At 35.4% G+C, this 13,855-nt stretch overlaps 1 protein-coding gene across 2 annotated transcripts in view; it reads right to left on the minus strand.

Moving 5' to 3' along the window:
• Window positions 1–392: 392 nt before the first annotated feature.
• Window positions 393–13,855, minus strand: part of Bmt2 (base methyltransferase of 25S rRNA 2) — a 52,292-nt gene continuing 38,829 nt past the window's right edge. For both annotated transcript variants that reach the window (NM_175312.4, XM_011241037.2), the window contains exons 4-5: window positions 5,308–5,422; window positions 393–3,818 (exon numbers count right to left, since the gene is read on the minus strand). In NM_175312.4, coding sequence (NP_780521.2) covers window positions 3,189–3,818; window positions 5,308–5,422 — 745 coding nt within the window. In that variant the 3' untranslated portion in view covers window positions 393–3,188. The remainder of the gene's footprint in view (window positions 3,819–5,307; window positions 5,423–13,855) is intronic.

The raw sequence follows: 13,855 nt of genomic DNA on the forward strand, positions 1-13,855 counted from the left end.
TGATAATTTCTACACTTGTTTTCCAGCATATGGTACAAGGTAAAATACAGACAATTGTTCAATTAAAATTCTTTCATGAGAAAGCTCAATACTAACCTGAAGAGACGAATATACTTAACTAAAACTGTTACATTTCATTTTCTTTATGAACCAATTACATATGGTGGACATACTGAATGAGAATGTCATAAAGGAACTGGCACTGTTTGGTAATGGGCAGTCGCCTGCATCTCTGGATCTGTGGGAATGAACTTATGAAATGAAGGGACATGATCAGGTGAAATGAAAAATTCTAAAAGTCAAATTCTAAATTAATTCCAAGACTTTAAGCTTTTTGTGAAACACACCAAAGATCAAAAGCTCTTCAGTTTACAAGTAACAGACAAAGAATATTAGAAAATTTAAATTTTTTAATAAATGTGCTTTGTTCACAAAATGTGAAAAAATACATCAAACACAAATGTACATTTTCAGGTACTCTACCTCCAGCCACTTTGTAACTATAGTAAAATCACATGATCTGTTCACCATCCTGATGAGCCCAACCAACCACATGATTCTCATCTGGCTTTTTCCTTCCTTCCTTCCTTCCTTCCTTCCTTCCTTCCTTCCTTTTTTTTTTTTTTTTTTTTTTTTTTTTTTTTTTTTTTTTCTGAGACATGGTTTTCTTTGAGTAGCCTTGGCTGTCCCAGAACTTGCTTTGAAGACCAGGCTGGCTGGCCTTGAAGTCATAGCTCTGCCTCCCAAGTGCTGGGACTAACGGCTTAAGCCCCCATCACTTGGCCCAATTATCATGTTTTGAAATACTAAGTTATTTTGGAGAAATTGTGTGAATGTGACAGGAAATTCCTTAAACTATCAATATCCAGGTGAAATAATTTTAGCGTACCTATACAATATTTGAAGGACCTATTAACTTCACTGGTTATTACTTATATACCTCAACCCATAATGACTGCTTATGTTTCAACACTTTCACATGGAACTGGCCTGTGGAATATGTATTGGTGTAAGTTTTAATCTGAGTAAGCTGAGTTTACAGTGAAAAAAAATGACATCAAATCAAATCAATTTATACTAAATAGTAGTAGATCTTATAAAGAGATATTTTTAAGTACTTAACATATATCATGCAAACTTTGGACCAAAAGCAAACTCAATCTCAGTTAACAACCAGAAGAATTTATAGCACCAACATTTTTGCTGTGACATAAAAGTTGTCTCAAAGGTGATACCTAGACCAACCTTCCAAAGTACTGTTTCATTTTCTTTCAAAGCAATTTCATTTGGTGTATTGTTTCCTTTGCTCTGAGGATTGTAATGAGTTAACAAAACAGACAAGAAAACAGAATGGTAAGAGAGATGCTACCAGAACATATTTTTGTTTTATCCTGAACACAGCGCCTCTTCAATCTTTTGTCTTCTTTTCTTTTGAGGGAGTTTTAAACCATTATCCTGTAGTGCCTAAATGGAAAGAAACTCTAGTAATGATGGGACTATGTGCTATTGAAAGTAAATGAAAATTTCAAGTTACTTATGACATCTTTTAACAATTAATGTTTATTGCATTTAGACAACTGACTTTTCTAAAGTTAGTTATAATCAAGTTACTTTCATTAATTTAGCATGTGAAACTGAACATGAAATATTGGATACATACAATGAACACATATCTTAAAGTGTAAGCTTATGTATTTCTAAATAAAATTTGACATTCAAAGTTAACTATTGCAATTCACAATAAGCACAAAAACATCCATTTTACCAGAGTAAAGAAGTGCAGTTTATGAAATTTAGGATCAACTACTGAAAATGAAAGTTTCTTTTAAAAATACATATGCACACATACAACACACACATACATACACGCTCATACAACATTAACCATGAAATCTGAAACTGTGATATTTCAGTGCAAAAACCTCAGTATGAGGTAATTTTAATGTAATAACCACTTGAAAAAAATCCACACAGTGGCACTCTTTAAAATGATAGTTTACATGACATATGACAATTGCTGGCTGACAAGACAATGTGGACTAAATGTTCTTAACTGTTTAATCTTGTCTTGTTTGGACATATATTTCTAGTTAATCATTTGCTTCTGATTCAGAAACACAGAAAGGCATTTATCAATGTGGAAAGGGAAATTTCCCACAGCCAACTAATTGTTTATATAGTCAAAGAAAATTTTCTGCTAGGGCTTAGAAAGAATTAGGATAACAAAAGGACAAGACCATTTTATGAGATTATCAGTAGAGGGTTAATTTAAAAAAATGTTAATGTAATTCTGAACTTATAGTGCAGCACCGCCCTAAAGGACAGGTGAGGACCCTCTCAGAGCTGGTCACAGCAGAATATAACCGTTTACACGTGCAACCCTTTCACAAAGGTGTTCCAGGCCAGTGTTGGGTATGATACATTGCTTCTTGCTTAAACAGAACATTCTGTAAATGCAGTCTAAGCTTTAAAAAAATAAAAATTTGCTTTCACAGGTAAATATACTGAACACCAAGACCTGTATCAGTAAGAATGTCATAGAAATACTACTTTGGCAATGGTGTTTGCTGTACTGTGTTCATTAGAATACATTCTTTGGGAAATATCTCTTCCAATGTCTAATGTTTCCGAATGAGCTTAATATAAAAATTTGTCACCAATTTCAAAAAGTTCAGGAATACTGGATTGTTAGATGAAACTGAGTAGAAACTGTTTTCTGCAGAAGGTAACAATTTAAAGAAAAAGACAAATATGTACCACAAACAACTACACCAACCTATGTGAAATATTCAACTTGTGAGTCATCAAAGTGCAATCTACAGCTTTCTACACATCTTGAGGTTCCTCATGACAAGGGTGTAAAGTCAACACTAAACTGAAGAGGGAAATACATAGTACATTAGGCTTTACAACAGCACTAAAGAGAGAAAAGGTACCTTTTGAATCTTAATGCAAAATGCTAAAGTAACAGTGGTTTCTGCTAAGACAGAGTCACTCTGCATGAAACTTTAAGCTTCCTATATAAGAATAAATTTTGAAATCCAGAAGTAGAAAAAATAGCAAACTCTGTAAACGTTTGCATTTCTTCTATGCAAACCAGGCTTTAAATACTGAGTTCATGTTAGTATTCTGATTAGTGTAAGCATTTAGTTTAGGAATCTGGAATGGAAGGGCTTTTTGCTTTTACATTAGCTTAAAAGTAAGATGGGATCCTCTAACTCATAAAATGGAATAGAGCTGGCTTGGCTTTCTCCAGAATCGGAATCATAAGGAGCTTCGGGGAGCTCCGTGAAACCGTATGCGAGTTGTTCATCTTCTAGATCTGATCGGACATAGCAGGAAGTGTTAGAATACTCCTCCTCTTCTACACTGTTGAAATCTTGAGGAATATACAACATCCCTGGATAGTTCCTGCTAACCAAGTCACTTGTGGTTTTAAGGGAGGTTTTTCTAAAAGCCATGAGATGCATATGAGAAAATTTTGAATACTTGAAGCGCTTAAAACCCAGGGATTCTATAGCAATCTTCCAGCTCTTCATCATCATAGCGTGCCGGTTCTGATGGGAGGAATCGGGAGTGATGATGAGCAATAAGCCGTTCAGGACTAACAGCTCATGGGCTTTCTTGCAGCAAATCCATCGCTGGTAGGGTGATGGAAAATAGGAAAGAAGGAGAGAGAAGACAACCACATGAAAAAGTTCCCCCGGAAGAGCATCAATAGGATTTCTCAGCTGCTTCAGAAAAGCATCTATAGCATCTTGTGCAAGCTGGAGTGGCTGCTGCAGCTGCAGGTTCAGGAAGTCACACTTATACACACTCTGTAGAAAAAAACAAAACAAAACAACAACAACAAAAACAAAAACAAAGAAGGCAGAGTAAGAATTCCACAGTGTGGTACTGTATGCCCGTAATCCCAGTACTCAGGAACCTGAGCTAAGGACTGCATGTCGGAAGCCAGTCTGTCTGGGTGACATAGGGAGACTCTGCCTCAGAAAAAACAAAACAAAACAAACAAACAAAAAAACAACAAAACAATGTCAAGAATATGTGCACCTTGATCCGTAAGCTTCACACCATGGTATTTAACATCTCACAGCTTTTGTATAGAATTTAGCATTCATTACTTATTCCTTCTAACTCGACACAGATTTTCATTCCTTCCTATTTATTTATTCATTTTTAAAAAATTTACTTGAGACAAGGTCTCCAGTGGTTCAGGGTAGCCTCAAATCTTGAAGTCAAAGCTAACCCTGGGCTTCTGAACCCAACTTCTCTCACGTATTGGGATTGCGCATGTGTACTACCACACCCTGTTCTCAACTAAACTTAAAAAACCTGAGTAATTAAGTCTCCCCGATTTCTAATCACATTCTATACAGCAAACAAATACACACAAACTGTCTCACACACCACTACATTAGGGATACTTTAAAGCATCTATTTGGAATTTAATTTGGATAAGAACATACAAGAGTGTTTCATTTCTAATGTTGTTCACATTTGTATTCAGTTTATCAATAGCTAGCTAAATAAGCAAATATATATATTTGCCAAGTGCTTTGTCACAGTGATGGAAGTGTAAGTGACAGATAACTTTGTATATGCAGAATGATGCTAGCACCCTTTAAAGGTCAGTAAAATGCTTTGTACTGTACTAACTCCAAACATTTAAAAATGATAACACTTTTACTCTTAAAAAATTAATTTCTGCATACTGTACATTAAGTTTAATTAATGCCATCAAATGATTACAGAAAACAACAAAGAAATAAATATTTCATAATTGGCTAGGCGCTAAACTCTATAGAAAATTGGAATAAGAAAGTCCTACAGGTTTTAGGGGATAGCCCCATGGGTAAAAGCATTTGCCATGATAGCCTGAAGACCTGAGCTTTATCCCCTAGAACTCACATAAAAAGCTGATGTACACACCCTAGAGCCTTAGTACTCCTAAAATAAGATGGAAGGCTAAGACAGGAGATTCTTTCCTATGTAGTACAAAGGCAGTCAGACACCTAAAAGTCCTAAGCAATACTGCTACACAGACATCTTTGTAACCTACAAATTTTTAAATTACAATGTTCTTTTTTCGACAGTATACTTCCAAATCCTGGCTTTCTAGATATACAGAAGGTACAAAACAAAGAAAATAAAATATGATCATATTGGTTAGCTAAACATTTTCAGAAATAATTTGCTAGTTGGTAGAAAGTAAGTATATGTTTGCTATTTTAAGAATGTAAAGATAGTGCTTTTCCTTGTTAAGGACACAAGTTAAAAACAGAGTCTGTAAATAAAACCACATACCTCTACAGCAGGTACAATATCTATGCCAACAGTTAAAAATTCTTCAAACTTCAAAAATGGATTAAAGCAGCTGCCAACATCAAGTAATCTGATCTTTCCTGAGGCTTGAAGCAACCTAAAAACAGGGACATGGTTTAAAAAGCACTCTGAACATAATACATGCAAAACTCCATGCAAGAAGAACAGTTCTCTGTAGACGAGGAGCTCTTCACTCTTAGGAGGGCTGGAAGGAATGCTGTTGGTATTGGTATGTCTATGCATTCCATGTTAAGGAGTAACGCCTGGAACTTCCATTTACCACTATACAGTCTATCTTTAAGAGAACAGCTGTAAAAGGTGAGGCCATGTTTTCTATTTCTTGAACTGTTTTAATGTATGGTATATTATAGTGGAGTCTAACAGCTGCTCCTTTGTTTAAACTTCGGTAGCATACCCTGGCATGAAGCCACTGAGTGCATTTTATACTCACAGAAGAAAGTAAAGAACAACAACAACAACAACAACAACAACACCCCACAAATAGCAAGCTATTATTGTGAAATTTTTTTTTTCATAGCTAAGACCCATACATTAGATTTTTGAGAATGTTTTGTATAGAAAAGAATGAACTCAAATCAATTCTCAATAGTCAATCCAATTGAAATTTCACCTTAATTTGTCTCAATGACTTAAATGAGCAAAAGGAAAACAATTAATAAAATAGAATTCTTTAAAACACTGAATTTTCTTATAGTTTGCAAGTATTCTTCATTTCCAAAACAAGATAAAGCAAAACAAAACAAAGCAGAAAATGTGTTAGCAAATTTAATCACAAGTTCAGTATGGTTCTACTGGAGTAGCCTTTGTTAGTCCCAAATCCAGGCTGAATAAAAACCATAAAATAGTATGACAGTTTCAACTTTGAAGATATGCCATTTAACTAATATAATAATTTTCTAAAAAATTTATGAGTATACCCTGAAAATATAAAGAAAAAACAATATAAATAATTATGTAAAGACAGAATTTTATTTAGGGCTAAAGTATAGAGATTTGTTTAGCTTTGTTCTGTGCCTTGGCTAACATTTGCTCTAGAATAGCTTTAAACTACAAATCTAAAAGTGTTTTTTTTTTTTCTAGAGAAGAAATGTAATAAGTGGGTTATATATTCAGCTAAGACTTTGATGTACTAACATAGAAATAAAAAATCATCTGTTTTATTTCAAGTTATATGTAATAAACTTCTTTACTATAGTATACAACAGTAGATAGTACCCAAAATAAGAATCAATTAAAAAAGACTTTTATAAATAAAATGTAAATTTTAAAACGTACCTAAACAAAGTTAGAGGAGTATAGGGTATTAGCAATTTCTCCAAGTGAAGTGTGTGTGTGTGTGAGTGTCTGTGTGTGTGTAAATGAAACAGCTTGTTCTGACTAGAAAATCAAGATAAATGTCAGCTTCTATAAGAAATAGCCAGACACCACGTTCTCAGTGACATGAACTGCTCTGGAGACTTGAAAGGTGACCTTCTGTACCACACAGCTGACCTAAGGTGAATTCTGTCATATGTAAACTGGACTATGCCTATAGTAAATAATCACTTGCCAAGTGAATTACCTTGTCAGTCTTTGAAATATGACAATACACTGGTTGAAGGAAGATAGAAGCCAGCAAATTCTTGTGGCATAAGTTACACATGCTCAGGCAGACCACAGAGTCTAGACAACAGCCAGAGAAACGCCTTAGCAGATACTTGTGCAAATTTCAATATCCAGATGACAGCAGTCAGAACAAATGAGAATCTATAATATATGTAATATTGTATATCACTCAATCACCATTCTAACCCCTATTTGAGGGTTGTAGAGTGCCAAAATCGCAGCCCATTGCTACATGTTTGGCTTTCAGAACACTGTGTGCAAAAAAACAAAAAACAAAAACAAAACAACAACTGCGGGTGCAGAGAGGGGCTAATCCCCTCATCTAAGAGAAACCAATTTGTTCCCCATTCTCCCTCATTATGGAAAATTAAGAACATTTCTTGTCCAAAACAGAACTTGAAGTTCTCTAAAAACTAAGGCTTATTGAGCTCTGGATAAGATGGCTTTGGTGGAAAATTCCACACCTGTCCTCACATGGTGAGTCACAGTCAAAAGCATAATCTTTTTACACATATGGTAACAATTAAATTCTAGACTCTTACATGAAACAAGGAAGCTGCTGTCTCACTTCATTTCCATCTCTAAGCTACCTCCTTATATGCATATATAATTCCTCCAAAAAGGAAAAAAAAAGCACAGCTGTTCCCACTTAGATAGTCCACCTGTAATACACTTTGTGCATGACATCTTTTGAAATTAATATTCTAGAATGGGTAGCATGTAAATCATGACGTATAATCTGAAACTTTCATTTTTCTCTTCACTCAACAGAAAAGAACTGCACATTTTAAATAAAGTTAAAATAAAAACAAATTAGTTTTTCTACCAAACAACCAGCTACTATATAGAACAAGCCATGACTTGATTTGTGAATAGCATGCGGTTTTCTGCTTCTTGTTTGGGTTTTAGTCTTAGGCAGTGAATTCAGGACCTCCTGTGCTGGACAGGTGTTTAACCACTGACTTATGCTCTCTATTCTTACAAAGCTTTATACTTGCAAACTACTATATATATTATTAAGCAACCAAAAACAGGAATATAAAAATATATAGTTGAAAAATTAAGCATAAACTAAGATATCTATAACTCTACATATATTTCTTTTCTTTTAAAAAATCTTAACACCTGTTTTTCCTGTTGCTTAGCAGAGAACAACGAAAAAGAAGTAACACTTGGCAAATACTACTGCTCTGAATGACTAGAAAAAGTTCATGCTCATGTGTTCTAGTTGCTGAGACCACTTGATATTCACTTATGAAATTTCTGTTTTTCAGACTTAGTAGTCTCTTAAATACTTTCTATTATTTTTATGTCTGCTTCTTTCACACACACGCAGAGAGAGAGAGAGAGAAACAGAGAGAGAGAGAAACAGAGACAGGGAGAGAGAGAGAAAGAAAGAGAGAGAGAGAGAGAGAGAAACAGAGACAGGGAGAGAGAGACAGAGACAGGGAGAGAGAGAGAGAGAAAGAAAGAGAGATAGAGAAGAGAGACAGAGAGACAGAGAGAGATAGTTCTGATGCGTCACAATGTCCATTCACCTATGTTCCTCTGTCCACCAAATCCTTTTCCTTAGTCTCCTTTATACCTGAGTTAGGTTGCCGCACTTTGTATTTTATAGGTATGGTTATCATAGTGTGTATAGTTCAATCTGAGACCCTTCTGAAAATAAAAGAAATTTAGCAAATATACAAGAAGACTATACAAAAATAAAACATATGATCATTCCAAGTTTAAGCAGAGTAGCAAGTGAAATTACAGTACCATTAGTGGTTAAGTACTCAGCCAGCTAAAATGTCTTAATTGACTTTCAGTCTTAGTAGCCGAGTATGATTATTTTTTCCACTGCTTTTGGGTTAGGAACATGCAACCAACCATGTTCAGTATACTCTACTATAAAATATACTTGTATGAATTTTCAGAAAATCAGTGTTAGGTGTATGGCATAAATTTGAATATTCTAAATAGTACTATTGTTTATGGTAGTTTTCCAACAATTTTCTTATGACTTAACATCAACCCCTTTGATGAAAAATGGATTGTATTTATCAAAATACAAATGATTTAAAAACAAATTTTAAAAAGCATAAGTATGTTCTACGACAATCTATAAAAAAACCTAGTGTTTACTACTGACGACAATATTCTACTTTAATGGCAAGACAGCACTGTCTAGTGAAGATTCACTCTTGGGTATATCATTTGACTGTAATAACCTTATAAGCAATATCAAACACTAGATAAAGGGAGTCACTCAAGCAAGCACTTTCTCAGTCCCAAAGTTTTTGCCTCTAGGGTTTAAAAGAGGCTATTCTGAAGCCACAAAGTTTCAGTTAATGGTTTATGTTTTCACTATCAATTACATTTTTATTGACTAGTACAACACACACACACACTCTCTCTCTCTCTCTCTCTCTCTCTCTCTCTCGCACACATCCCAAAACAAAAAATGAAAACTATAACATAGTTGAGACTAGAAAAACTATTAGCTTTGTATTTTGTATCTTCTTATAATTGCTACCTTTTGCCTGAATTTCATCCTTCCTTGTTGCCCGATTACCCTTTTTTGGTTTCTTTTCTAAATGTTACTCTACACCCATACTGAACAGCTGTCTACATATAGGCTAGGATCCACATATGAGGGAAAATGTGGACTTTTCCTTTTGAGTTTGGCTGACTTAGTGTTATATATTCTCACTCTATCCATAGTTTTGCAAATTTCATGATTTCATTTTTCTTTATAGCTAAGCAGTATACCATTTTGTATGCACACAACATTTTCATTATTGGTTCTTCTACTGAGGGACATCTAGATTGTTTTATTTCCTTGGATAGTAAATAGAAGAATGACAAACATGGATGTGCAAATATCTCAGTGGTAGGCTGTGGAGCGCTCTGAATATATTTCTAGGGGGAAGAGTCGGGTTCTGTGGCAGTGAATGGTATCTTTGTGGCAGTTAATTTCATCAGATTATTTGGTAATAATCATCCTACCTAGGATGAAGAAGAACCTCAAAGTTCCTTTAATTATCATTTCTTATAACTAGGGAGCAGCTCTGAATGGATAGAATTCAGCTGTACATACAAGGCTGGACCCATCAGTCTTCAAAGCAGCTCCAACCCCAAGTCCACACAGGTGACCCTAGTCAACCCAAAGGGACAACAAAGAAAGAAAATGACAGGAGAGACTTGAATGTAGCAAAGAGAGTAGTATGAAGGGGTAGGGTAAACAGGAAGAAGGGAGAAGAGAGAGCTTTCAAAATGTATCATACACATGTGTGAAAGAACAAATTGGAAAATAAGTAGGCAACGATTAAAACTGCAATGCTATATTTTATTCGTTCTTCAACCCAATTCTGTAACCTATGCATACATCTGGACAAGAGCACTAGAGCTACTTTCTGCTTTAGTATTTTGTTAATGTGATTATGTTAACATTAAAATATTTATTTAGATGGTTCAGGACACTGAAAAGATAAGTCAGCACACATACAGGAATACAATTAATATGTACTTAGCCAGCTGTGTAAAACTCCTAATCTATATTTCCTAGAGCTGTTTCTCTTAACTTTCCAGTTACCAGCAGATTTGTAAGATTGACATTAGCCTGCTATAACCCCGCCCCACCCCCAGTTGAGGTCCACATCACTGACATTTAGCTTTTACCCTTAACAGTCTACAAACTTCTCAAGGTTGACGACCTCTTAGTTGTTAGAGCCAAAAACAGCCAATTAGTTTTTATCTTACTGGTGAAAACAGACATTTATTTCAAAAGAAAACACTGAAGAATTCATTTCTTAAATTATCTTTTTATACTTTGTGTAAAGTATCACTACGTTTCCATTAGATTAAATTAAATTGAATTTCAGTTAACAAATCAATAATAATTTGCTTTAGGTAGTAAATCTAAATAGTGATGGGTACATATTTCACAGAATTATATTAAAAATATTATAACCTTAGACTAAGAAGATGTTTAAATGATTTAAAACTCTTATAAAGAAGGTATATTTATTTTATATGTTCCTCCAAAAAGTATTTATTTCAGTAGAAAATATTTTGTACTTGTGATTTTCCTTTAAATATAATATATTCCAGATATTTGGATCATGATTCTGGTCTCATGACTATTTCCCAGCTGAGCTGTTACCCAGATGGTATTTGAATTTGTATTATCATTACATTCATTCTTGACCAATACTTTGAGTCCTTACCAGAAAGGTCAGAATTTTGGAACTTTATCTATTTCTTCCCATTTTTCAAAAGTAGCTTGAAAAGTAGACACTATTGGTCTTTAAATTTATCTACTATTTGCTTTTCATATACATTCATTCTATATATTTTTAGCTTACAGCCCTCTGAGTTTAGTTATTGTTGCCAGTATGTTCACAGACACAGGGGATGGATAACCTAAGACAGGCCATGCCTCTCCAGAAAACTAACTCCTCCTCCACAGTCAGCCATCTACTATAAATAGCGCTCAGATAGGAGTGGAGCCTTGTGAGTCCCTCTCCCTCCATGCTGGAATGCTGCCTGACTTGATCTTCTGCAGATCTCAGATAGGGAGCTACAGATGCTTTGAGTTCGTGAGTACAATGATCCTGTCATATCAAAAACCACTTGACCTCTTGACCTCTAGTTCTTATAATCTTCCACAGTGTTCCCAAAGCCTTGTGGGTAGGGACTGACTAATAGAAGTCTCATTCAGAGCTCAGCACTCCTCAGTCACTTTTATGTGTAGTTTGTTCAGTTGCGAATCTCTATCAGCCACCACTGGCTTATGAAGGGTGTGATGGCTTGTAACTTTCAACACAAACAGCAGTCTTATAGGACGACTATCAATTGAGAAAAATCCCTCCACTAAATCTTTCTGAAGGAAAGTCTGGGGAACATTTTCTTTCTTTTCTTTTTTTTTTTTTAAATATTTTTTATTACATATTTTCCTCAATTACATTTCCAATGCTATCCCAAAAGTCCCCCATTTCCTCCCCCCCACTTCCCTAACCACCCATTCCCATTTTTTTTTGGCCCTGGCATTCCCCTGTACTGGGGCATATACAGTTTGCGTGTCTAATGGGCCTCTCTTTCCAGTGATGGCCAACTAGGCCATCTTTCGATACATATGCAGCTAGAGTCAAGAGCTCTGGGGTACTGGTTAGTTCATAATGTTGCTTTTCTTTTCTTTTCTTTTTTTTTTTTTTTTTTTTGGTTTGGTTTTTCGAGACAGGGTTTCTCTGTATAGCCCTGGCTGTCCTGGAACCCACTTTGTAGACCAGGCTGGCCTCGAACTCAGAAATCCACCTGCCTCTGCCTCCCGAGTGCTGGGATTAAAGGCATGCGCCACCACGCCCGGCTTGGGGAACATTTTATACTGGTCAGCACTTAAGATCCTAATACTTAAGTGGGTAAATGAAGTAAACAAGTAATTCTCAAAATCCTTGCAAAATGAGATCCCATGCAAAGCTATACCTCAGTTGTTGACAAGCTTACAAGCTTCTGTTTCTCTCTCTCTCTCTCTCTCTCTCTCTCTCTCTCTCTCTCTCTCTCTCTCTCTCATTTTTTTTGAGATAGGGTTTCTCTGTGTAGTTCTGGAACTTTTGCACTATAGAACAGGCTGGCCTCACACCCAGAGATTTGCCTGCCCTGCTACTCAAGGAATTAAAGGCATGTACGATCACCATCTGGCTTCCAAACAACATTCTTGTTGCGCAAACACAAGGACCATATCGATGATGACTTTCTTCTCTCTTATACTAAGGATTAGTTAGCTACGTGTGGCTATGGTGCATTCTGGAAAGTAAAGTAGCATCACACAAGCCCTGCTTCTGCCACAGTCAGCACTTAACCCTTCACAGGGCATATTTTACTTCCCTAATGTTATATCATGTCCCTTGTTCTTTATTTGATAAATTGACTTGTGATGCATATGTATATATGCACACACACATTAATACAAGGAGTTGTCAATTTATTCCAGTATCAATATAGAGAAAACAATCCCAAATAATGCAAACACTCAAAGCAGGCAAGTTTACACACTGGGTACTTACTGAACTCAATTCAGCAGTCAATGTGCAAGAGCCTGGAGCCACTTACAGTTATCTATGGAGACAATCATACCCTGTCCTCTCTCACATATACTCCAGTTAGTAATAATCATATAGGAACATGTGTTTTCCTTAATATCTAACAGATTTGGATCATCATAGTGAGGTACACACATTAGTGAAATTTTTATGAGGAATACTATGCAAAAAATGAGTGTCTTATTAGCACATAAAGCTTACAAATTCTGTATGGGACACCGTCTTTATTGGATAAGAACTAATGCCCACAGAAAGCTTGGAAAGACATGTACTTAAAATGTAACCAGGTTTGAGGGACCATTTCCCTTTTACTTATACAACATTTTCATATCATTATTTTATTGGTAGTCAGGAAAATCTATAGTAGTGATTTTTAATATAAGTAGTATGATAAAGATATAAAAAAGTTAAACAATACTGGTGTGGTGGTTTGAATAATGATGGTCCTCCACAGGCTCATATATTTGAATGTTTGGGTCCCAGCTTGCACAGTTTTTAGATGAAAAATACCTAGGTGGAACTACCTTAGGCAAAGTCACTCTAAATGCTTAGTTATATAATGTAAATTCTGGCCTTTAACAATCATATTTAGATACTTTCCTCTAAATTCTACAAAAGTACATTTTCACCTTTACAACTAAATTAGAAGATATCTGACTATGGCAAGACCTGACTGTAGTGGTTAATGGTGACTGTTTGGGCATCTAGAATTTCCTAGGAACAAGCCCCTGTACCAATCTAAAGGGGATTATCAGAATGAGGTTAGACTCTGGGAAGGCCTGTGATGGATTATCTTCATTAGATTAACTGAGGTGGAAAGG

Source organism: Mus musculus, chromosome 6 (assembly GCF_000001635.26).
Source record: "Mus musculus strain C57BL/6J chromosome 6, GRCm38.p6 C57BL/6J".
NCBI lineage: Eukaryota > Metazoa > Chordata > Mammalia > Rodentia > Muridae > Mus > Mus musculus.